This window comes from Perca flavescens, chromosome 9, assembly GCF_004354835.1.
Source record: "Perca flavescens isolate YP-PL-M2 chromosome 9, PFLA_1.0, whole genome shotgun sequence".
In the NCBI taxonomy this organism is placed as follows: Eukaryota; Metazoa; Chordata; class Actinopteri; order Perciformes; family Percidae; genus Perca; species Perca flavescens.
Genome location: NC_041339.1, coordinates 26,075,148 through 26,100,733, shown reverse-complemented (window position 1 = coordinate 26,100,733; position 25,586 = coordinate 26,075,148). Strand labels below are relative to the sequence as shown.

Genomic DNA, 25,586 nt, shown 5'->3' with positions numbered 1-25,586 from the left:
TGTCTTGTTTTGTCCGATCAACAGTGCAAAACTCAAAAAACTGGAACCAACAAATATTTGCCTTTTTGTTTTTCTCAATTTCTTTTGGATTACTTGATTATTTCAGTTCCAATCAGCAACTTTGTAATCAAAATTACTGGCAAAGTGTTTTGACTTATTGTCTTAATGTCTCAGATATCCAAGTCACCCACTGAACGAATGTGCATACTTTTATTTCTAATAATGCAAAAAAGAATCATTCATATGAACTTCTTTTGCATTTTTTAGGTTTGGCATGTTCATAAAAAACATGCTTCTTTTAAAAGTAAAGCTTTACACAGTCAAATCACTACCGTTTATATTCCAACAAATAACACAAAAAGTGACTGAAGGACAGCATGAAGTGCTGATGATGAAGTTGTTTGAAAGCATTGGTGATCATTGTTGCCTTTTTTATGGGTAGTACAATAAGTCATACCAAAAACACATTTGTCCCCACACTGTCTTTCCTTTCAGTCAGTTAATTTGGTAAGAAAACATTTGTCACATTGAGCTGCACTTCATGGCAATAACACTCATGAATGTAACTACTAAGTACCCTTTATCTCAGTATCAACAAACACCATAACCTTTACAACACTTACAACACTCAGAGTACCTTGCACAAGCATAATTATCTGAAAGTGACCTCTGTCCACGTTAGGCCGTGCTTTGTCACACTGCTTCTGCAATGGGACCATGTGTAAAAAGAAATGAGAATGAATTACCTCTGCTCTTATAAAAGTAAAGGAAACAGTCTCCAGTTGGAGATTAACCAGAAACTTGAGTCACTTGACTAAGCTGTAGATTTCTGTAAATAATATGTCAAACTTTGGGCGCCCTTCAATCATTAAGCATTGCATTTCAAACAAATATATTTTGGCCAAAGTCTGGTGGACAGACAAGTCTATAGAGGAATATTAGTGTTTCTGGTTTCTGATAAAGATGCCTTGATCCCTTTGTATTTATCTTTAGCACATGAATATACAATCTTTGTCTTTGATGTATAAAACATGAGGTAATAATGTTTAACAGGGATGTGACTGTCTGAGGAGCCAGGGTGTGTTTAAGTACATTCACACGCAAGCACATTATTGTATAACATACTATATTAAAGGAATAGCTTTACATTTTAAGAAATATGGTTATTCACTTCTATTTGCAGAGAGTACAGTAAATACAGAGCTCAACCCAGCAGCTGGTTAGCTTAGCTTAGCATAAAGACTTCTGTCTTCACATTTACTGTCTAGCAGTACTGTCTATGTGGAATCAATCTTCTCATCAAATGATCATAAGCGTATTTCCCTTAACTTCTCTTTAAGTACATAACATACATGTCTTGTATATACAGTACTTCATAAAGTATGACATACAATACAATTCCCATGCCTCTTCTTTGTTTAAATGCTGTAAAAGTTGATACTTTGATATATCTTCACAAATACATTTGGTAAAAAAGTGTGATATTTTTATCCCACTTATCAAACATGACACGACTTAGGTATGATTTGCACGACATGTCTCCGATATAAAGCTCTGCCTGTAAAAGTGGCGCTGCTATGGCTTCATTTTCACTTGAAAAACAAAGCAGAGGGGAAACACAGAGCCTGGGTTAAAACGGAGTCACATTAAGGGTGATCTGGGAAGAGGTAGTACAGGCACATGGCCTCATGTTAGAGTCTTCATTTTAATTAAAGCCCTGTGTTTTTGTCCAAAATGAGACAGAGAAATCAGACGGAGGCCAGAGCAAAACTGACAAGTGCTGCAAATATATTACAATTACCCATTTTTGTTTCCCTGACAGCAGCTTTGGTGTGACTTCCAACTTTTCAGAGCTAACGTGGGAAAAGCTGACGACAACGACCTTAAACATCTGAAATCCCAGTTTGTGTTCATAACATTCTGTGAGCTCTGATTCCTCCCAATCTGATCTCAGTCTGTCTCACTCTGGAATCAACAGGGTTTACTGTCCCGGTACATAGGGCCAGCTGATGGAGCTCCCTGATAACTGCATGTCTCGGATCAGCGTCTCGATGGGTGTCTTGCCCACCAGTCGCATGAAGAAGAGCTGGGAGATGAGGTTGGCCGGCACGGCACGCAGAGCCGGGAGGCGCAGCAGTAAGCAGCCGAAGCGCTGCGGCTGGTTGGGGTACTGCAACCTCTCGTACTCTGTTAGGGCGACCTGGGCCTTCTCCTGTAGGGACTCCACATGGGCTGGGTCTGTCAGACCACATGCATCTGTGAGGCAGAGAAACATAAGATTATCATTATTTGATTTTTCTGTTGCTCTGTTATTTTCTATTTTACCCTTGTAACTTCTTTTCTCCTATGTGACTAATGCTTTACATTCATTTTTGACCTCTTTAAAGGGATACTTCACTGATTAGCATTAAGCTTTGTATCAGTAGAAACCCGGTAGTATTTTCGAATGGCCGTGCTTCCCTCCCTCATGTCCCCATGAGTTGATCAAGTTCTGTATTGTGTGTCTTGAAAAAAGCCTCTGATGACGCAAAAATTGTCATTTGTGAGTTGAGTGCAGATTTGAGTCGCGCATGCGTCACTTTGTAATGAGTGCAGATGTGAGTTGCGCATGCGTCAAGTAGCCTCCAAGATGCTAACGGCTTTTAGAGCTAACGCACAGTCTATGAGCTAACGTTATCAATCAAACAATCATAGCTAAAATGTTTTTGAAATGACTGCTGCTGCTGGCTACAAGTTAGCAATCAAACACAACAAAGGCTGTCACTTGAATGGCATTTTGAGCTAACGTTAGCAATCAAACAATCATATATAGCTAAAACGTTTTTGAAATGATTACCATCTTCTGTTATTGTATGTAAAGAGAAACGTTTATTATTTTATGGATTTCACAAATTTCAGTAAGACACCGAAGCAAGTGCATTCTGGGAGTTTTTGTCTTTCATCCACATGAGCCAAACACATTTTCTGGCTTTTCTCAGTCTAGAAGGCACCAATTTCACATTTCTACTACATAAATGACCCAATTTAAATATGTATTAATTTTTCCAGCGGTGAAATATCCCTTTAAGGTATAGCTTGAAATTCAGGGGGGAAATATGCTTTTTTGCTTTCTTGCCCAGAGCTGGATGAGAAGATCGTTCCTACTTTCTTATCTGTATGATAAATATTAAGCTACAGTCAGCAGCTAGTTAGCTTAGCACAACAATTGGAAATGGGGAAAACTAGTCACTTAACCCCCCCATTAAACCACAATTTGTCTTTCTTAGACTTAGATTGTTGTATAGATTAGACAAATAAGATAGAATGTGTTAATTAATGAGCTACAGACGTGCTGGTATAGGCGGCTGTTGTTAACTTTGTACAAAGCCAGGCTATCTGTTTCCCTGAGTTTCCAGTCTCTATGCTAAGCTAAACTAAGCTAAGCTAAGCTAACTGTTATCTGGCTGTAGCTTCATATTAAATGGACATGGAAGTGGTGTCAACATTCTCATATAACTCTTGGCAAGAAAGCAATTAAGCATACATCCAACTATTCCTTTAAAGGAAAGTCTCTCTTAGTTCTTCATTGAGGTCAAAGGTCACATTCGGTCAAATCAAAGGATCCCTGGAGTTGGTGGGGCCCAGAAACTGAACCCTGCCTACTGTAATACAGACAGTTTTGTTTTGGTCTTCTACAAAGGCACTTGGGATCAGTTTACAGTAAAGGCAGTTACAGCAGCTATCATCACTCAGATAACCTTGATACAAAGATAAAGATTTTGTAACTACGAGACGTACCAGGTGAAAAGAGTGCAATGGCTTTGAGGCAGCTGTACTCGGCTGAGTCCACCTGCAGCCTCTTCAGTTTGTCCACCTGGTCCTGGAAAATCCTGACCTGGTCCATGAAGGACACCACACGCTCAGCAGACATGGGAGATGAGTGAAACCCGGCAGCTGCCAGCAGAGGAGCCATGTGTAGAGGCAGAGCAGACTGAGCTGCGTTCAGGATGAAGAGCTCGCTCCAACTCAGCCTAAGCAGCGCCACCTGTAAGGTTGATTAAGAAAAGATCATTTAGAGTAATAAGTCCCAATAGGACTTTTTAACGATGAATGTTAATGAATAACAAAGGCTCTGTTCTATTCAATTGTCTCAGTGAGCCAGCATGAACAATTGCAGGACCCTGAAACTGAAGCAGCTAAATGGAATTCAGCCTTCATTAAGGCTGTGCTTTTCCTACTGTGACATGTCAAAAAAAGGCCTATCCTGAGGCTAGGACCGCAAAAGGGTAATAATTCTGAGGGGCAATAAGGCGAGTAAAGGGATATTAAAAAAATTAAATCATGTTTATTCTTAAATTAAATTTTAAGTTTTCTTTTTTTGGGGAAAACTTCTACTTCTTCAGGTCTCTTAAATCCTTCAAATGGAACAATCCAAGATAAAAAAAATTAAAAAAATCACTTTGATAAAACTGCTAGCAACACGACAACACGATTCAACACTGAGGCTGTAATATGTGTAGTTATTGCTTTATTTTATGGGAGTCACACGTGAAAATGACAGGGCTGACTTAGGAGTAAATGAGCATGTGTTCATATAATTTCAAGCTTTAAAGGTCTTATCATGCTCATTTTCAGGTTCATTGTATTTTGGGTTTCTAGAACATGTTTACATGCTTAGTGATGTGACGCGTGTAGTTGTTGTTGAGCTCATATCAGGGCAAATAGATGAATCTACGGGGGCCACAATTAGTGGGTATGACATCGGAACTACAGTACACACCACTACAGTTTAGAGTTTAGGCTGAAAAGACAGGTATACTTTTATATTAAAATGTTGGCTTTTGTTGTTTAAGCTTTAGTATTTGCACCTCAATTTTACTCTGCACTAAAAGCGTAACCTGTTTTTTTTTGTTTGTTTTTTTTAAAGAAAAGACAGGAAAAAAATAAGTAACCAGGTAGGCTACTGTATGTCTTGACTCACTTGCTCTGAGACTGGCAGTTCTGGAAAGTATGGGATGTTTCTGGCCCATTCAATGGTGCTGAAGAGGAGCCGGGCGGCCAGCTCACAGATGCTGTCGATGCCCATGACGGAGGCTCCACTCGCAGACGCCTGCATCTGTGCCTGACTGTACGGGGTCCCGTATCGGCTGCTGGGGTACGGCTCAGCCCGGAGGAGCTGGGAGATGAGCTCTGACACCGGCTGCCCGTTGAAGAAGTCCGCCCCAATATGACCTGGGCCTGCGCCTGCAACCCCACCTGGCAGGGAGTTGGGACTGATACCTGAGTGAGATGGAGGGATTCGGCCCCTCTGGACTGCTGCAGAAAAAGAGGGAAGAGACAACAGAATGAGAATCAGATCCAGGAACTGAATTGGACAGAACATCCTGGTGAAGGTATGTCCTTCTCTCTGAAATGTGTCGTGGTTCTCTTTTGATTCAATCACTCAGTAAATTACAGATTTTTGTTTGAATTGAGATTTAAAGGTTGTAGAAAATAAATTTACATTTCTAAAGTAGGCTAACATAACTGGAATTTTTTTCTCATCATCATTCAAAATCTTCAAGAACATTTTGTCGCTGTTCTGTACAAACAGTGTGTATCAAGAAAAGAAAAAAATCTTGTCAGCTTTCTGACAAGGTAGGTAGATGTTTCAAACCCATTAAAGATCTTTCTCCTTCAATTCTTCCAGAAAAGAATAATTATATGGCTTTCTTTGGACAGCGACAAAATGTGATGTACTGTAATGGTAGAGACAACATTTAGATTTTTAAATAGATCCCTAAATGAACTTGTAACAGCATCAAGCTTAGTTCATACCTAGTAATAGAATGACACTGATTATATTCTAATACTGTTAATGCACAGCTGCTCCCCCTGCACCAAACTTTAAATACCACCACTGGTTGTTTTACATTTCAGTGAATATACTAGTTCCAAATGCCAACTTCTCAAACATATGCTTCTGGGTTAAAGGTAAAACCGACATTTCCATGTAATGTGGATACAGTGCAACTGCGTCAGCATGTTCATGACTAAACAGGCTCAATATAACCCCTGACACACTGTCACCTCAGTGCACATTATGTATGCGATGGTGGCTCATGGTGTCCACTGACACAGACGGAAATACAAGTGTGGTTATAGGCGACTAGAATACAATTACAAACTCTTTTGAAATAGTTTGTGATGTGACGAAGGGTAGGACTGTTGGAATAAAAATAATCACGCCAGGGGAAATGGGAATGATCTCTTATGACTAATCAACCATGCAGACATTAAGCAAATCATAACTGTAATTAGATGGATAAGATATTATATATATATATATATATATATATATATATATATATATATATATATATATATATATATATATATATATATATATATATATATATATATATATATATATATATATATATATATATATATATATAGATAGAGGCTACACATATATATAGAGCCACAGATGTCTCAAGGGGTTTTGACTTTGTCAACTTGTTTTTCCAATGCAAATCAAACATGGTTGCCTCCAGTTGCCTTCTGTCCTTCTGAAGCTCAACAGCTGCAGGGAGTCGAGCTCTGGGGCGAAAACATGAAAACATGCTTTGGTTGACAGTATAAATATTGTGCTTAGATCACTGGGAAATGTCAGTGATCGCAGATTCTGTCGAGGTAAGCATTTTCTCTGCAAATGATTTCTGACATTTATGTATTCGTGTGTGTTTTGGGGTATTTGTGCTTTGCTGAAGGATGTTTGTACAAGATTCAGGGTGTTCCTTGGTATGTAAAAGAGATGATATGATTGGATTAAACCTGAGTGCTGGAAAGTGACTACATAAGTTGTTGGATGGGGGGAAAGATTGATTCTTAAGGCTCGTCATTTGAGTCCGACTGCCAGCAGTGCTAGTGGTGCGTTCTTTTTGTCCACCAAAGTCGATTTACAAGTTGTTTTCCGGATTTACGAACCGGAAGTTGCAAAAAGAACGCCACCAAGGTCGTATATACGACTCGTCAAGTCGTCTGAACTCAGAGGACCCCGAGTTCACTTTCAAAGATGGCTACGTCGTGCATCACACGTAGTAAACATTGTGGTTTTCTACAATTTTAAGCACTTTTGTCTTTGTTGTAACCAAATGAAGAAGTCGTACACATAGCACTGTATACTGCTACCTATAGGCATGTCGCTACAGTCTTATTAGGAGTTAAATACCGCCTAATTAGTTATTTTGTAGCTTGTGCAGCTGAAATTGGCTAGAGACGCTCGGTTGCTATATGACAACAACGGCTTTAAGCCGAGTCTTGAGCAGAAAGCAGAGCCTAATGTTAATGTTAATCAAAACGTAATTTTCATGTATCAAACTGTGAAATATATTTGTGTAATATGTCAATAACTGGGTGAATAGAACCCTAAATGTTACTAAAAATGTTACAAAAATCCATCTTTTCTCCAACTCGTAATATTGTGTGACAAAAAGAATGCAACAACCCAAGGTTATTCGTTTTCCGACATGGATGTGACGTCACTCGAGCTACTAGTCGCGATTACAAGACAAAAAGAACGCACCATAGCTGACCGAGCGTGTCCGGTCGGCCAAAATGAAAGCCAAGGGCCCCTCCTCCGACGGACAACGGCACGGAACACACCAAACAGACTCGAGCCACAGACCCCGCCGGACTGTCCGGCGGCCGTTTATCGGGTTAGTGTGTGAGGGGCTTTGGATGCATCGCGATTCTCTCTTGAAAGATTATGTCTCCATGCAGAGACCAGGGCTGATTTTAGCCTGTTATATTTTGGTGGACTGGTAGAAAAAATAAGTGGGCAACTTGGTGCATATAGCTACCAAAGCTAGGAGGCAAACCAGCCGCAAAATATCATGCGTTAAAGTAAAAGCAAAACATGGTTGAAGCAGAAGCAATTTACATTCTGATAATAAATCTGTCAGTTAGTTTCTGACCTATTTTTCTCCCTACCTTGTCATCCATCCATCAATCACTCTCTGTGCTGACTGACATGCAGGGTAGATGCGAGAATGTAGTCACCGAATGTGAGTCACCGAACAAAACTGGCATAGCCTACTGCGCAACACTTCTTAAGTTAGCAGCTAGCTATGAGCCCATGGCTATGAGGCGGGTTACGGTCTTCTTATATACTGTCTATGGTTACGGTTAGGTTTAAAGATAAGGGTTACCTCTTGTTACTTATAAGGTGAGTTCTTCATTTATAGTGAATTAGAAAGTAGATTATTGCTGCGTTTGGCCTCATATTTATTCACTATGTCGCTAATTGTCACACCAATGTCGAGTTGGAGCAGGTGGACTTTGGGCTTTTTCACTTTGTAAACCTATTACATGCAGAAAAAAGATATATAACACAATAAAGGAAAGGGAAAAAGCCAAAAAGCATAATATGAGCACTTTAACAGTCCGCTGAGCCCCAGACACTCCCGGCCATATTTAATCGTTCATGATGAAAGTACTGTACTTAAGTACAACTTTGATGTATTTGTAAGCTACTCTGCTTGACTTCCATTTTATCTTACTTTATACCATTCCACTAAATTTCAGGAGGAAATGTGATAGGCTACTTTTATTTTTCTATTTTTTGGTACTCCACTGTGTAGCCTAGGCTATTTGACAGCTTCAGTTACTTTGAAGATCAAGATATTAAAAAATTATCAAATATAAAAAATTATTAAAGATTTAACTATTCAACAGTATACTCACAATTGTCTCCACTCCACCTAAACCAACTACAAAGATGCTGCCTAAACATTGCATTAGTAATAATGATGATAACATAGCATTGATTGATAGCATTTAGGCCTACTTTTAATACTTTAATGTAATTTGCTGATCATACTTCTGTACTTTAGCCTACTTAAGTAAATGTTGAAAAAGTAGAAGCTGTGAACTCTAAAAGTAAAGGTTCTACATTAAACTTTTACCTCAACCTGCATTTATCTTTTTGACCACTTGGGGGCAGCGCAACAAGTTGTAAACAACACTGACAAATCGTAATATCACGTTTTAAGTTGATATGGCAAATGTGTTAGCAAGCAGTTGCTCATTTACACATCCAGCAGTTAAGGAGCATCATAGTGTCCATTTAGAGGCAAGTCCAATATTCACTCTCTTTTAGCTCTGTTTTTGGTCTACCAACTCCTGAGGGAAATATCTGGCTCTCTAGCTGCTATAAATGCTACACTATGTTCACACCAGGCAGCTAGTCTCTAACTTTGTCCATCTGCTGTTTGGTGTTTGCCACGCAGTCTAAAGATGAGTTCATCAGAGGTTTTTGGTGCTGAAAACATTTGCCTGTTGTTTATGGAAACATCGCTAATGAGAGCGAACCAAACCAGTTAAGTTGGCCTGTAAAACCGAAACAATGAGCTGAAAGAGGGGAACAACAGAGTCAGGTGTTAAATGCCTGTAGGTTTGTCATTAGGTAGCACATAGTCTTTTAATCCATTGTTTAGATAGTGCAGATTTAAGTAAAGCATCTTTCACCACTGTGAAATCTATCGATTTTTTTTTACCTCTTCATTTGTCTACTAGGCCTAATCCTAAAAGAAAATACCTTTAACCTGCTGTGCACAAGGATGACGGAGCTTTGATACCTTCTTTGCGCATTCCTACACGGAAACATTTCTTCAGACGGCAGTATTGGCACTGGTTGCGGTGATGCTGGTCGATTTGGCATTCTCGATTTGATCTGCACAAAGGAAACAAAAAGTTCAACCACTTAATGTGAAAAGCATTTCATTTTCTATTAGTAAAGAATGAATACATCAAAAAAACTTTGCATTTACATCTTTGTCTCCCCCCTTTCTTTCTCTTCCTCCCTCTCTCTCCCCCTCACTGACCCCTATGGTGAGTGAACTGTGTGAGCTGGCGTGGCTGAAAAGCTATCAAGGCTGTGACCTTTATAAATCATCGGCCTTACACGCCCTTGTGTTGCCTTTTTACAGCAGAACAAGGTCTGCCAACATTTCACAGAGAGACCTTTTTAGTCCCGTATGTGACAAACTGATTGAAAAGACACCTCATTCACAGTTGGTGCATTATTATGTGGAAGGAATGACTACATTCAGAGGCTGAGAGTAGTCTTAGCAAGAGCAAAGAATTGAGTTGCAACATTGGGTTCCTGTTGTGAAGAATAATGGGAATGTTGACCTTCTGAGGCAATCCATCCTCACATGACTGACCTTCAGGGCTTTCATTTCATTTCTTTTTTTTCTCCTTAGGCTGTTTGTCAGACACATCCAAGGTTGGAGCATATCGCTCTGGAGTGAGAAATGGACTAATCTGCTGTGTCTTTCATTCATGTGAATGACTATATAATGGCTTAAAAAAAAGACAGTACATTTACTTTGTACCCCGCTACATTTAGCATTCATAAGCACTATATATCAGAATCAGAATACTTTATTGATCCCCTCAGGGAAATTATTTAAACATTTACAAAATGGTTAACAACACACTATAATGTAGTTGTACACAGATAAAAGGACATGTTTAAGCTTTTATTGTTGTACAGTAATGTACAACAATTATAACTTGAAGACATATTTCATATTATTACTATATTGTCACTCATTACTGTTTATACACCTACCTCTATGACCTACCTCCACTTAAGGGTGCCAAAGGAGGAGTTATAGTTGTTGACAAATCGGCTTACAACTACCTTAAAGTGTGTTATAAACCGTTTATTAAATGTAAAGTGAATCATGTAAAGTGTTACCATAAGAGACACTTTAGTGCAACAAGAAGAGTGAGCAAAATAAATGTGTACTTTAACTCTACTGTTCAAACTATTAACAAAGACAATACATATGTGTGAATCTCCCAGCAGCCCTTACCTGCAGGAGTAGTTAAGGTTTCGTCTGATGCTCCTCTTAAAGAAGCTCTTGCATCCCTCGCAGGTGAACACGCCGTAGTGCTTCCCGCTGGACTTGTCCCCGCACACCACACAGTCCACCACGCAAGCCTTGTCCTCGTCCCCGACGTCTACATCGCTGCTCCCGGCCTGAGGCGAGCTCTCCTCTTCCTCCCTTCTCAGGTAAGCCTTCTCCCCCAGTCCATTAGTGTCCCCGTTGGGGTTGCCCCATCCCCCGCTCACCATGGCCATATTCTTTGAAACACGCAGCCCTGTGAGTAGATCATACACAGACGCGCCCTCTCCCCCAGCTTCAAACTACCCTCAAAGTCTAAAAACTGGTCCCAGACAAGAAAAGAGTGGCTCCAGATTTGTATTAAAGGCAGGCTTTGTCCAAAAGAATCTAGAAGTGGGATAAAAAGTCGTCCCGGACTCTCCCGTGTTGACCTTTCTCCCCTTTGGCGTCTGGTTGTAATGACCTGGAGGTCTTTCCCAGTGCTGTTTTCTCTCTCGCTCTTCTTTATTCCCTCTGCTCTCTCTGTTCCTGTCTTTCCTTCTTGTGTTCTCTACCCTGACCTCGTATCAATGGCTCCCAAGGTCTGAGAAAACTTCAGACACACATTGAGTGGTTCAGAGTTCAAGCAGGAAAAAAGGGTGCAGCCTTGCTCTTTTCACTGGAAACAATAAATTACACTTTGACTCTTTCTCCCTCCCACTTTCTCTCTCCGTCTCCCCCCTGGAAGAAGTAAAAAGATAAACACCTCACCTATCCCTAAGCATAGTGACAAGGGACAAAACAGAGTCGCTCTCCAAATGAAAAATAAGCTCTGCCCCTCTCTCAGCACTCAACTTTCTCCCCAAAAGGATAAGCAAGTGGGAGGAAAATAAAACACAGCTCTCCTTCAGGCAGGGTTAAACTGCCCTGCCCTCTCCTCCAACTTATAAACTAGTCCAACCAGTTCCTGCCGTGCAGATGTGTTATCTGCTGATCTGAGGCAGTTCTAGTCCAGACTCACTCTTGACTTGTCGGGGCTGTTATAGAAGCAAAGGTTATAGTGATGAAGAGGAAAAATAAGATCATGTTTTGCTCTGGAAATGCTCAGTCATACGTCCCCAAAAGAAAAGAAAAAAAGGCTTGTGGGGAGTTTTGGAAATTGGGTTTTTGTTTCTTTCTTTGGTATTCTGAAAGGACACAACCACTGAGTCACTTCAGCTTTTATATACAATAAGTGTTTTGGCTCAGGAACACCTCTGTGCCAGATAAATAGCCAAAAACATCCAACTGAAACCGATTCCACACTTGATAGTTAAATAAGTGTTGAGAAAGACGATACACTGCTTTCACTCCTGGAGTAATGTCTTTGTGGTCTCTGCAGCAACAAATTTCATCAAATAGTTCCTCCTCTTCTGTGTCTGTGGTGTTATGATGTTTTCTGGTGGCTCCCCCAACTCTTCCGAGTCTGTCGTGTCAGAGGCTCAAATGTCACAGTAAAACAACAACGAGCCAGAACAAAAAGCAGAGTTGAGAAATCTCCCCCTTTCTCAAAGCCCACAAAGTCTTGTCTCTTGTTTTGTCAGTGCTTGTCCATCCAGCAGTAACAACCAGAGGCCAGAACCTTTCTGCATTCCCTGTCAGCAAGTCAGGGTGTACTGTTGCACTCTTTACTATTCTGCCCGTCCTTTTTTTCTTCTTCTCTGTTCCGCCTTTCTTTCTGCTGGCCTCGGCAGGAATAAATTAGGCAAACAAGCGCAGGAAAAACACGGTCATAGACCTTTTAGTGAAAGCCAGACGCTGCAGTGGAGAGCAGCCCAGAGATAGCCACCTCTCCTGCTCCTCTCAATCCTCTGTGTGTCTCTGCCTGGCTCCCTCCTTTAGGGAGAGCGAGCGTGTGTCTGTGTGCTAGGGGATTTGACACTGCTATTCAAGCCCTGCCGTTGCCATGGCACTGGATGCCTTATAAGGCCAGTAGAGTCAAAGAGCACAGAATGGGCTGCAGCACACACACTCACAAACACACAGAAAGAATGCCTGGCCGCCTGACTGGCTGCCTGTTTCCCCCCTGACCCCGGGCCAGGCTGGGAGCAAAGGGGGGAGTTAACCCTAACACTGCCGTAAAACGTGGGGGGCTCTGGTCGAACACACAGCAAGCGCATGGCACTCACACTCATGTTCTCCACTTCACTCTAATCCCAAAGAATTTCTCCGACTTTGTTGACTCAATAATAACAGGGAGGGCCTGTTGTTTTAGAGTCAAAAGGTTATATGATACGCCACTGGCTCCTTTTCACACCTGCTGCACACACTCACAGGTCTGTGTGAAGGATGCCAGAAATCCTGGTGAACTGCTGCATCCTGGGTGGTACTGGTTGTGTTTTTGCGTCCACATTTTAAAATAGTATTGTATGCCCATGAAGTTGTTGGACTGGCGAGACAAGTTGCAACCAACCCAGTGTGTACGTCCACACTGGATGATTCTGCATTTCACGATTTACTTCCAATGCCAATGTTCAGAGCCAACGTAGGAAGTATAGTTGTGTACCCAGTGAGGTGGAAAGTGTGTGGAGGTCAGGGTGGTGGGTGGTTGTAGCACGCCCAACCTTCATGCAGGAAAGGAGAGTTCACAGACCTGCCATTAACTATTGTGTTTTCATTAACTGTAACCATAATGTTTCCCCAACCCTAACCAACAGTGTGTTTTAACTTTCTAATCAAACCATAACCAGATTTTTAAACACGATCTTTCCCCAACCTTAACTATGCCGTAGTTTCCTTCCAGTGTGGCCATTTGGAACAACTATACAGGTCTGAACACATCATACAAAACAGCTATTTTACAGCATAAGCCTGCCCTCACAGTAATATACTACAATTCCGAAGTACACGCAAGTTGTAGGGAGGTGTTCGTGATGGATGATAGGCTTACAAAGTGCCGGACTTTGACAGTGGCGACTGGGGCTCTCATCCTGATTCCTGCAACCACAAAAAAATGTTTCATTATGCTTTAGTTGCTACGGGTAGGTATAATAGGAAAAGCAATGGAATATATTGTCAGTGAACATGCTACTTAACATTTGGCACCTTGCTACATATGTTAGTTAAAGTTTCCTAATTATAAATACAAATATAAATATACATTTTCTTCTAAACGTATTTGCTGGTCCAGATTAAGAGTATGTAAATGTAGTTTTTAAGAGACAGGTTTGCTGTTTTATTACTTTTAGTACTCTTGTTGAGTAAACTGATATGCGAAATCGGCAGATTGCCCCTTAAAGATAGACTGTAAACCATTCATGGCACAAAGAAAGGTATTGTTACATGCATATACTACTCCTGTTTTATTAACTATAATTTGCTGTGTAACTCATCTATCGTCTTGGCAGTTGGCAATGATCTTTTGGAATTTCACCATTGTCATGTGAAGGGAGGACAAAATAAACAATCAGGGCCTGCATCCAAGTTTCCAATAACAGCCTCCAAACGCAGGCGAAAAAGAAAACCCACAGAGGAGGTATTCACTTCTAAGCATGCCTGGTTAAAAGAACCTCTGTGTACCAAAAAGTGTTTGCTCATCACTTGGTTTTACAGGAATTCCCCCAGCATGACAAAACATTTTGTCCTTGCGTTCTTCAAAGGAGTGTTTTGTCTCAGAAGATGTATGAATGTCAAAGGAGCAAAGAGGTAAAAGTTTATAACAAGGCTGAAAGGAAGGGGAAGGATTTCTTTTACGCAATTTTTTGTCAGTGACGTTAATTGAGCCTTTTTAAATGTGAGCATAAGGTAACTTAAACCCTCATCCGTCACAGCCAGACTCATTGTGCATGGATAGGTCTTTTGTTTGGTTAAGAGGTTATCGGGGCCAAGTTAAGCTGCTGTAAGTTGAATTAGTGCTGTCCTTTAAGCCTCTGTGTATGTGCATTAGCAGGGGTCGGACCATGTGGGATAGTGTTTGATATTTACTCATAAACCCTCAAGATTTGGATATGTAAAGATTTAGTCGTACACTATGTTTAAATAGTACAACTTTACTATATCTTAAGTGTAACTGTCATAGGTTTTTTTTTTTAAAGCTCAAAGTTATAGTAAATGAGAAATTATTTTCTGGGAAGAGGAATATAAGGATAATAAAATGTACAGTCTTCTTTTACAGGGACACTCAACCAAAGAAACATGTTGCATTTATTTTGTAGACATCCTCCTATCCATCCTAAGTTTGTTAGATGTCAACGTCACTGTGAGTTGTGACAGATTAAAATTAAATGGTATATGCGCTGCTACTTTATCACAAAATACATTTTAATCTAATATAAAATGCAATTTGGTGACATTTTCATTTCTGCTGAATCTAAAAGTGTAGCAAACTAAGTGGATTTATCTCATGACAGATTACAACATAAAAAAACTTAACCAAATCAAACCTGGATCAGTTCAAATGTAGAGAGGAAACAAATTAAAAATACACTGACTAATTTAAAACAAACTCATTAATAGTAAAGCATATACAAAAATAACCTTGACTGAAATAGAATATGTACGTACGCTCTGTATTTTTTAAATGCTAAAGATTTTTCATAACTACATATTTTCTGAATAATTAATAAGACAAATGATTGCAAATGATAATTGTGACCATGTCTAATAACAAAATAATTTGGTATTATCAGTCATAATAAAGCAGATCACAGTGATAAGTGTAGTGTGGATCAAGGAGGTTGGACCTTTGACCTTTCCTACGTTTTTATCGCCTGGATTCTGTACAGCGTTGGTGTATGAGATTGAAACCGGTGTGTCCATGTTTGCAGCTATTGTGTTGACACAGTGCATTCATGTATGTTTGAGTGTGTATATATGCACATATAGCGATTATAGAAGTGTCACTGTGCTTTGAAATGTGTATTTTGTATGTCTGAGACGGAGCGTGCACATGCGTTTGTGCACAAGTACATATGCCCTTTATATCTGAAAGTTAGTGTGTGCGTGTGTGTGTTTGTGTGTGTGTTTTTTTTCTCTTTGAACTGCAGGTCAGGAATGCAGCTGCTCTCAGCGTGAAGTCGAGTGTGGCGGAGTCTGTGCATTCTCAACACAGTAAGGAGGCCAGAGCCACCAGAGTGAAGCAGACAAACCTTTAGTTCACTCACCTGAACACTGCACACACACACACACACACACATGCCACACACACATGCACAGGGATATGACAACACACCTCCAATGTAATCCTTTTATATCTCCCCAGTTTGTTTAAAAATAATTAAATAGAAAAAACATTTTCACATAATATTTACTTGTGCTTTATTTTACACAAAATATTTATTCAAGCATGGCTGCATATCTGCATCAAATGAACATACAGTATTTACAATAGATGACGCTGAAATATTGGCTTGCAATCGACTATTGTTGTTCCATCAGTGTATTGGCATTGGCACTATGTGATATTTATTATAACATTTAAAATATGAGTGGTTAAATTGCTAAACAGCTATGTTTATATAATTTAGTTTGTCTCTCATCATCTGGCTGGATGGACTGGTTCACTGATAGCATGGACATTGTTTTACGTGAGCTTGTGTGTGGGCAGTTTATCATATGTTTTACACACTTTGGCCTCAAATGTTTTCTCCCATTGTTTGAGTTAAAGTTTGAACATGCACACATGCACGCACGCACGCACGCACGCACGCACTCACGCACCCACCCACCGACACACACACACACACACACACACACACACACACACACACACACACACACACACACACACACACAAATGGTGGTCTAATTATTGGTCTGGAAGTGTGTTAACTGCATTAGTTAAGGTGCAGAGGAATTTGAAAACTGGGGTTAAACTTTAACTCTGAGGAGTAACTCTGGGTGAACAACAGCACATGATTCCCTGCTCCTTCCTCATTAGCCCCTACTGCCCTTTGGCCTAGAGGCCAGAGGGAAAATCACACCCCCTCTCTCTCTCTTTCTTTTTATTTCTCTCTGTCTCTCTCTCTCTCTCCCTTCTCACAACACTCTCTCTATCCTCGGGCCTTTGACCTCAAGTGAATGACGGAGCAATATAAAATACACAGGGCAGTGGAACTTGCCAAAGAAAAACATCTGCTGGGGTGACTCCAGAGCAACACACGGCGTCCAATCAATATTTGCCCTCCTCCCCGCCCAGGACCTACCCAGGATGGTGGGAAACTTCACATTTGGTGCGTGTTGTTGTCATTCAAATCAGTTATCTTGTGTTCGCCGTGAACAAGGTATGAACCCATTGTTTGCAGAGGAGTCGATAGACGTGTTTACTGTAACAGCAGTGGAGCTTTTTTCATCCATGTGTCTGCTGTAAAGATAAGATACCTTATAAAATGAGTTTAAACCAAATTGCTCTAACTCAACCAAATTAACTCTGTTCTTAACAATATTCCTGTTTAAATTTCAATAAATTTAAAGTTACATTAAGCATTTTCCACACTTTATGGAAATACCACTTATGTTGTAAGTACCCATTTTTTCCAGATTACATAAAATATTTCTCATTTTGGGGAATAATTCTACATTTTGGTAAATACCTATAGTTAGTAGTTAATAGTTATTTAAATGCTGAGATAAGAAGATTGAAATCACTCTTATGTTTGTGTGCTAATAAGTCTGTGGAGCTATAGAAAGGGGGCAAGTAGCTTAGCTTAGCATACAGTCAGGGGGAAACAGCTAGCCTGGACTGTCCGCAGATTAAAAAACATGTCTACCAGCACCTCTGAAGCTCACTAATTAACATGTATCCTGTTTGTTTAATCCATATACAAACTGTAGTGTGCGTGTGTGTGTGTGTGTGTGCGTGCGTGCATTAAATGTAAAAAGGAAAACATGTCATGTTTCCTTTTTATTTCTGGTTGTGTTTGAACTTTGGGCAACACTAAAGCTAGCTATCTATTTCCCCCTTTTTCCTGTTTGTATGCTAAGTTAACCTTAACATGCAAAAGGGTTAGCCTACATGTAGTCAAAGCCGGTCTACGGAAAGCCGTTCCACTCCCTATTCAGCCCCATTGTACCGAATTTGGTTGCAGTTCCACCAGAGTTCCACTGGGGGTGATCGCAGTCCAGTGCAAAATGAATGGGACTCTATGGAGCTAGACGGCTAAATGTGTCTCTTTCGCCTGATTGTCATTGAGAAACCTCCGATTTGATTGTAGTTTTTGCAAGTTCAACATGGGTTATAGGTCGAAAGTTGAATGAACGAGTACTTATGTCCTTTTGATTTCTTACATGGTGAGTCGTTGTTGCCCATAACACGCTAGCATTCTGCTAATGCATGCTGATTGGTCAGTGAAGGACTGATTACGATCGGAGATCCCGCTTGACAGCATCCAAAGCAGAGCATGAATGTCAGAGTGAATATTTCGGCGTGGTCTTTAAAACATTAGCAAACCTCTTTCTAGCATGTGTGTTGACAGGGAGAGCCTAACCTGTTAGCTGTATTGTCAATGCCACGAGAGAAAAAAAGAAGCGACTCAGAGCTTGCCGTAAAGCAGTATCTCTGTATATGTGTTATGACGTCATTGACATTTTAAAAGGCTATTTAGAACAAAAAGCGACTTTAAAAAAAATCTCTTAGCCTACCCTTTCGAATGCAAAAAAATGTGATCCTGAGAAAAGTGGATTTTGAGGGGTATAGCTCCATAGTCCCATTCATTCTGCACTGGCCTGTGAGCGCCCCCTATATGGAACTCTGGCTGAACTGCAACCAGTTCAGAAGCCTGAAGTAACGAGGGAGTGGAACTTCTTCCTATATTAGAAATTCTTTGATGTAGTCTATATCCATGACGTTCCACTTCCGAGATTGCTCCATTGCTGCCGGAAATTCCGACGGATTTCCCTCTTTTTGCCTGGATGTCCGGTACCTTCCGCTTTCTTTGTGTTGGAATTTTAAACTCTGGTTGATTTATGAGGACTATGGTTAACTGGTCCTCAGATCTCTGCAGGGTAAATCCAGAAGCTAGCAGACTATCTGTCGAATGTGAGTTTTCTGTTGCACGACTAAAACAACTTTTGAGCGTAGGCCTACACATGTTCCACCAAAACAAGTTCCTTCCCGAGGCTATTTTGCAGCGACACCTGCTGCCGGTGCTTAGCGCTGCCCAAGACGATTGTGATTGGTTTATAGTAGTGCTGTCAGTTAAACGCGTTATTAACGGCGTTAATGCAAACCCATTTTAACGGCGTACATTTTTTTATCGCGAGATTAATGTTCTTTTTGGCCCAGCAAACTTGTAGTTTTTTCACATGCAACAACTAGTAACATTAGAAAAACTACAACACCACACCGGATCTAGCTAGACCGGGAACAAAACAACATGCACGCTGCACACACTTGTTTGCACTTGCTTGTGAGCCGGCCAAAGAGTAGTACATACCTGCAAACTAGTCGCTTTTCAACGAAAATCGTCGTTTTGAATGGGGTCCGAGACCCGGTGCCGTATTAGCACCATCACCGTTATCTACCGGACCAAATAGCAACGCAGATTTCGGTGCCTTATTTAGGTGCCACTTAGATGTCTGCGCTTCTTTCTGATGCTCCGAAAACGGACGTTAGAGGGAACTGAAACATTGCCGCACAGGAGGCCAGTCAACACTACACTTAGCAGCAGGTAACGTTAGCCTACCGTTAGCTAGCAGCTAAACACGGTTAAAATGTTTACAGCTAAACGGTGTAAAGTATGACTATATTTCACTGGAGATGATTCCAACACCGGACTTTAGCTGCCGCTGTCTGAAAAACACAGTCATGATGTTATGTTGCTCGCCTCACCAGCCTCGTGGTGCATTCACTGTAATTGTAAAATATCCTTTTCCCATCCAGTGGTTGTTTTCACTGTTTTGTGCTCCTTTTTTTTTTTAGATAAAACTTTTTTTTATATTTTTGACTATACAGAACACACAAATACAAATAAACAAGGTGCTCCTTTTTTTTAATATATATATATCTTTTGGTTCAGGCACCGTTTTAAAAGTACCGTATCATGTTGATAAGAGCATTAAAATGAGAAAAAATAATGGGACAAAAAGAAATCAAGGGACATTTAAAATAGATAAAAATGTGCGATTAATTGCGAGTTAACTATGACATTAATGCGATTAATCGCGATTAAATATTTTAATCGTTTGACAGCACTAGTTTAAAGAAATGCCAATAAACCAGAGCATGTTTTTTTCCCATCCCGGAATGCTGTGTGGACAAGCCAGACCCTCCTCCGCATCGCTTTAGAGGAGGGTATGACCCATTGTAAATATACAAATAGTGCAGCTTTAATTGTTACCAGTCTTTTAGTTGCCTCCTACAGTAAGTAAAAGTAATGAACCATCACCAGGCTGCACATCCTTGTTTACTGTCTCACTGAATATTCAGCAGACTCAGCAGTTACAAATACTGACCTTCTACCAACTGTGGTGCTATTGTTTCAACTTATCAAATAAAGTTTTGAATATTCAAATGCAGAGTTTTTTATGGCTGGCTTTGAGATCATGTGTATCATTATACATAATTATCACAGTTTGTATGGAACACAAATATTGTCAAAATTGCTTTATGCTCCATGTTTTCCTCATCATGAACAAAACAAAAGCATTACAAAATTCATAGTTTTTCGTATAACATGACATGGTGGATCTTAACTTGATTTCAAAATAAAAGTGATGGATTGAACTGTGATTGTGCAGCCAATAGAAGTTTGTAATGTTAAAGAGGCTGATGTGTACCAACTAGCATTACTTAAAAACTATTTAGCTAAATGTTTTCCTTCAGATGTAAAAGGGTTAACATTGACAGTGTCAATATGTTGTCAACGGAAAACCCATTTGAAAGATAAACTTGCTGCGCTTTTAACCATCCAAGAAGCCTGATATTTTCAGACCAGGCATTAACCTAACACTCTGTGTAGCCACAACAATTTGATCGTGTTCCCAATTACCAAGTTCAATCTCTTGTGAATCTGAGTCCAATCTGTTGCTCCCTGTTTCTGGCCTCTGCTTTCGGGAGACATTGCCTAGAGGTCCACTAAGGGGTTTAGGATGACAGAAAATTTACCTAATCAGCTCATTGAAGACGACTCAAATGCTTTAACAGGATTAGGACGAGGCCACTCCCCCAGCCATCTTTCCCCTCTAAACACCTTATTCCTGTAATCTACCTCTCACAAGGTGATGAGCTAACTGACCTCTTTAGATCTTCTGCTCTGTTGTTGGCCTCAACACTGATCTGTGGTGTGTTCAGCCTCCTACAATGGCTTCATTATATAAAGTACATCACAAAACATGTTAAGCTCCATCCAGGTGTGAATTCATCAAGTTCAGTACAGCAAACAAATATTTTTGCATGTTTCAGTTAATTTACTCAGATTAACTTTACTTTAGGAAATTAATGTGAGGCTTTTCCACTGTACACCTTATGTAGATATTATACAGGCTATTGTCCACCCCATTTATGTAAAATATGGTAGACTAAATAATAGAATCACCTTTCAGCACCACAATCCACATTTTCCAGTAGTGATCATACAGTTGAATCAACACCTCTCTAAAAACAACAAAACAAAACTGAACTTTATGAAGGCAGACTATATTGCAGGACTGTTGTATTAAACTAGTTTAGGTGTAGCTAATACTAAGATAACTGAATGTATTTGATATTGTCAATCCATCACAGTGAACATCATGCCCTCAATCTGCACCTGTGCATACGATAAGAATACAACTTTGGCAATTGTTAAAAAATATATATAAATAAAAAATGGATTGCCTATTTGAAGTAAGTGTTAAGTCTCTGTAAGGTTATTTTCACACTGCAATCAATGGAAAGGAAAAGACAACCAGTGGCTGCATGTAAGATAAAAACAAAAAAATATGAATTGTTCTAAAGAGTTAGGGGTGCCACTTTGGCCTTGAAATCAAACCAAAACCAAAATCATAAGCAATCTAAAAAGTTCTTATTGAGAAGTATCCTTTATTGACAACCTGTCAAGAGCGGCAGGGTCCTTTGAAGAAATCTACCTGTGAAATGTCCTGCAAAATTCATTTTAGGTTAGGTTGTTGTATTTTTTTTAATACAGTTTAATTCTAAAAAGTGCAAAAAGGGTCAGCACACGTGAGGGAAGGATTTCAGTGATCAGATGACACCCCTAATTACAGGTAAGCACTTCTGCACCTTTTGGCAATAAGTTGACGACATGTTGGTCAAAAGTTAAAATGACACAATAATGAAATTGAATGACTATTTCACACAATAGAAGCCGAAATGGCTACATTTTGAGATTGAAACCTAAACAAACAATCCAATTGATTTAGGTGGTTAAACTCTTTTTTTTTGTACTTTTTGGAGTTTTAGTTATGCACAACTTATTTGTTTTTTTTCCTTCTTATTTTGGTGGTCATTTGGTGTTTTGTTGATGGTGGTCTAACGCTAGCGCTGTCTAACATGCCAGTCCAAAATCTGTTATGCTATGTAAAAGGTCCATCTCATATAGGATCACATGAACCACAATAATACCACATATACTGTAGTTGACTTTCATGTTCCAAAGAAAACCAAATCATTGCTGCATACCACATGTTATACAGGGTTCCTGAACCAAAGAACATAAAGTAAAGCATTTTTTACGCAGATACACCACTGGATAGAAACGCAATAAAAAACACACACACAAAAACATGTTTTTCTTAATGACCAGGCACTGTCTAGATACCCTATTAATGAATATCTGGACTAATAAAGTGTTTTATAATCTGCATCCCTATTAGTTGTACAGCTCCTCTTCCTGAGCTCCATGGGGGGAAAAATACTATACCATTTTTATTTGAATATATTAATAAGAGTAAGTCATATTACATACATGTACATGAACATATGCATTCATAATACATGCATATAAAAAAGGTATAAAATAAGATAAAACAAGACACAGTACTGGTTTGTTATAATCAGCAGTACTGCAACATATATACTGCAATCGAATGTATTAATCAGTCAGAATTGACTGTTCACACTGTTCACACTGTTCAATCTTTTCTGATAAATATGGTAATGAACAGCCTGTAAAATTATTTTTTCTTTAAAAGCATTAGTTCTGCCTTTTGTTACAGTTTTTATCCCTAATTAAAATAGTATTTTTGTATTGTTTTACTGTTTCTAACAAAACACATTTTTTAGTTTTACTAAATAAAAGACACAATAAAACAAAGCCTTCCTGGAGTAAGTGTGCCAAGTGCTCATTGAATCAATCCAATTAACCAGAATTAATTTCAGCCATCAAACAACTTTTTTAACCTTTAAATTATCTAAGTGGGTGAAGGCACAAAGTGGGTGTGATCGGCCAGTTGATTAAGGTCAAAGCTCTTCCGTGCTTCTCCATGCCAATTGTACCCCCATCTGCCTGTACTCTCCATGGGCTGACTGGTGTCAGAAAGCTCAGGAGAGACGTATCAGGTCAGCGTGGCACAGAGCAGAGAATAGAGAGATATAGAGATGAAAGGAGATATGGAGTGGTTGTGACAGGTGAGCTAATGGCTTTGAGAAAGAGGGCGCCGGGATGCAGGCGCAAGCTGTGATCTCTTTATACAGCTTACAGAGGGACAACTTATTAAAATAAAGAACGGATGCAGAGCGTAAATAAGTTGACCTAAAACCCCTAGGTCACTGCCCCTCCCTTGGATGTGTGTGTGTGTGTGTGTGTGTGTGTGTGTGTGTGTGTGTGTGTGTGTGTGTGTGTGTGTGTGTGTGTGTGATTGCGTCCACCCCCCACACTGATTGACAGCCTCTGTCGTAGTCTAATAATGGTTTGAGTTTTTTTCCCAGGCACTGAAAAACTCCCCTATCCACAGGCTCAAACGATGGTAGTTACATGTTGGGGTTTCAAAATGTGTCCAGAGATGTGGAGCTTAAATACAATATATATATATATATATATAGTAATTACGATATTTACCAGATGACAGTGTTATAGCCTCTATACCATCCAAAAAGTGACTATTTAAATACCAAAATCTGTGCGGTCTCATGTTCTTTGTTTTACTTTCTTATGTCACTTGTTCTTTAGTGCACTATGGTAAAACATTATTTCAATGCATATTTCATCACACACAATCATTTTATCGTAAGCGAGATTAGATTAGACCTTTCATGCTTTCATGTTGGGTCAAGGTGAAAACAAGGTTCATTCAACATAGAAATGTTGAAGTATGTTTGAGTAACATTCATTTCAAAGCAAAAATCTCAAGCAATTTAATGAGTTCCAGTGAGAGAATGTATATTAAATACATAATCATACTTCAATACAGTATTCGACATATGTATAAGTATGATTTTCATGTACTTTACTTGAGTATTTCTATTTGGTTCTTTATATTTATTCTCCACATGATTGAGTAGGAAATATTGTTCTTTTTACTCCATTACTCCACTTCTTTCTTTTTTAAATCATGACAATGAGCAGTTATCATACATTATCATATGACGGCAGTCCTGAGGCTGTAATACTGAGATAGATCCAGAGGTACAATTGCTCAAGTACTGTACTTAAGTACAATTTTGAGTTACTTGTACTTTAATTATGCTATTCTACTTTGTACCTCTACTTTACTCCATTTATTTGACATCTATACATGTAGTTAATTAATAGTTGTGTTGCTTATTAGGGTTTTACATACGATGAGCTTATAAAATACAATGCACTGGTATGAATTAAACTACATAACAATATATAAAGTGGTCAAAATAAGCTCCGGCATGAATTAACAATCTCATACTCTAGTATATAATAATGAATCACTAACCAGGGCCATTTCTCTGGAGAACAAGTACTTTTACTGTGACCATTTAAGTACATTTAGCTGTTAATACTAATGTACTTTTACTTAAGTAAGATTTTGAATGCAGGACTTGAAGTATTTTCACATTGTGGCATTGGTACTTTTTTTGAGCCATGTTTGATTAAAAAATACACTTTCTTTTCTCTCCAAGGGGATATTTTGGCATTATGTGGGCTCTTTGATACAAGAGTCACCCAGAGGTTATAGCAATCATGTCGTCTAAAAAAACCTTTGATAAACTTAGAAGCTTAACATAGATCTACGAGTGAGTGGACACAAAATGGAATGATAATTGTCTCATCTGCTCTAATGGCAGCTATTACAACAATAGCGATGGTGACCTAGAGGGATGGGGGAACGGCGAGGACGGGCCCTCTTTGATGACCTCTGCTCGGGAAAGGGCAAGCTCTGCCAAGAGTCAGGGCGTCAGGGGCTCGCCACCTCGTCTGCCACTCTGAATCCTCCATTCACAGGCTAACACAACAGCCAGGCATCACTGTGACCCTGTGGGTGTGACACTCAACCTTTGCCTTAACCTCCTGACCAATGGTCACAGCTGCAGCTGACTGGCTCGGGGAGGTCAGGGCAGGGGGGTCGGCTGGAGATGATTGAGAGGTGAGTGTGGAGAGAGGAAATGGAGGGTAAAGAGAGAGAAATGGAGATTTGAGTAAGAGGTAAAGACCGAATAATGAGTATGAAGGGATGGTAGGAGTAAGCTGGGTTTTTAAAGGATCGGGATTACATTTTTATTGGGTTTTCAAATCTTGGAACATTATGTAACAGTATAGCACAAAAACATCATAATATATAACAAAGAGTACAACTTACACATATATACAAAAGCTATACATTCTTATTTCCAATTATTACATA

At 39.6% G+C, this 25,586-nt stretch overlaps 1 protein-coding gene and 1 long non-coding RNA gene across 3 annotated transcripts; one reads left to right on the top strand and one right to left on the bottom strand.

Moving 5' to 3' along the window:
• Window positions 1–191: 191 nt before the first annotated feature.
• Window positions 192–12,737, bottom strand: nr2f6b (nuclear receptor subfamily 2, group F, member 6b). Of its 2 annotated transcripts, none has more exons than XM_028586865.1 (5): window positions 10,845–12,737; window positions 9,600–9,694; window positions 4,961–5,295; window positions 3,778–4,024; window positions 192–2,256 (listed from the first exon to the last, which is right to left on the bottom strand). In XM_028586865.1, the coding sequence occupies exons 1-5, from the start codon at window positions 11,111–11,113 to the stop codon at window positions 1,982–1,984; spliced, it is 1,221 nt and encodes a 406-aa protein (XP_028442666.1). In that variant the 5' UTR covers window positions 11,114–12,737; the 3' UTR covers window positions 192–1,981. The 2 variants fall into 2 exon arrangements, with proteins under 2 accessions (XP_028442666.1, XP_028442667.1); XM_028586866.1 differs by having other exon boundaries at window positions 4,961–5,292.
• LOC114561128 (uncharacterized) lies at window positions 7,546–16,137 on the top strand. The gene is made up of 3 exons (XR_003693317.1): window positions 7,546–7,679; window positions 10,908–11,044; window positions 15,881–16,137. It is a non-coding gene; the product is annotated as an uncharacterized LOC114561128 (long non-coding RNA).
• The last annotated feature ends 9,449 nt before the right edge of the window (window positions 16,138–25,586 follow it).

Excerpts from the sequence above, each read along its gene's own strand:
- nr2f6b (XM_028586865.1), bottom strand. The coding sequence starts at position 11,113 with ATGGCCATGGTGAGCGGGGGATGGGGCAACCCCAACGGGGACACTAAT. Across the intron at positions 5,296-9,599 it reads TGTAGGAATGCGCAAAGAAG|CAGTCCAGAGGGGCCGAATC; the intron begins GTATCAAAGCTC and ends CTTTTTCTGCAG. Across the intron at positions 4,025-4,960 it reads AACTGCCAGTCTCAGAGCAA|GTGGCGCTGCTTAGGCTGAG; the intron begins GTGAGTCAAGAC and ends TCAACCTTACAG.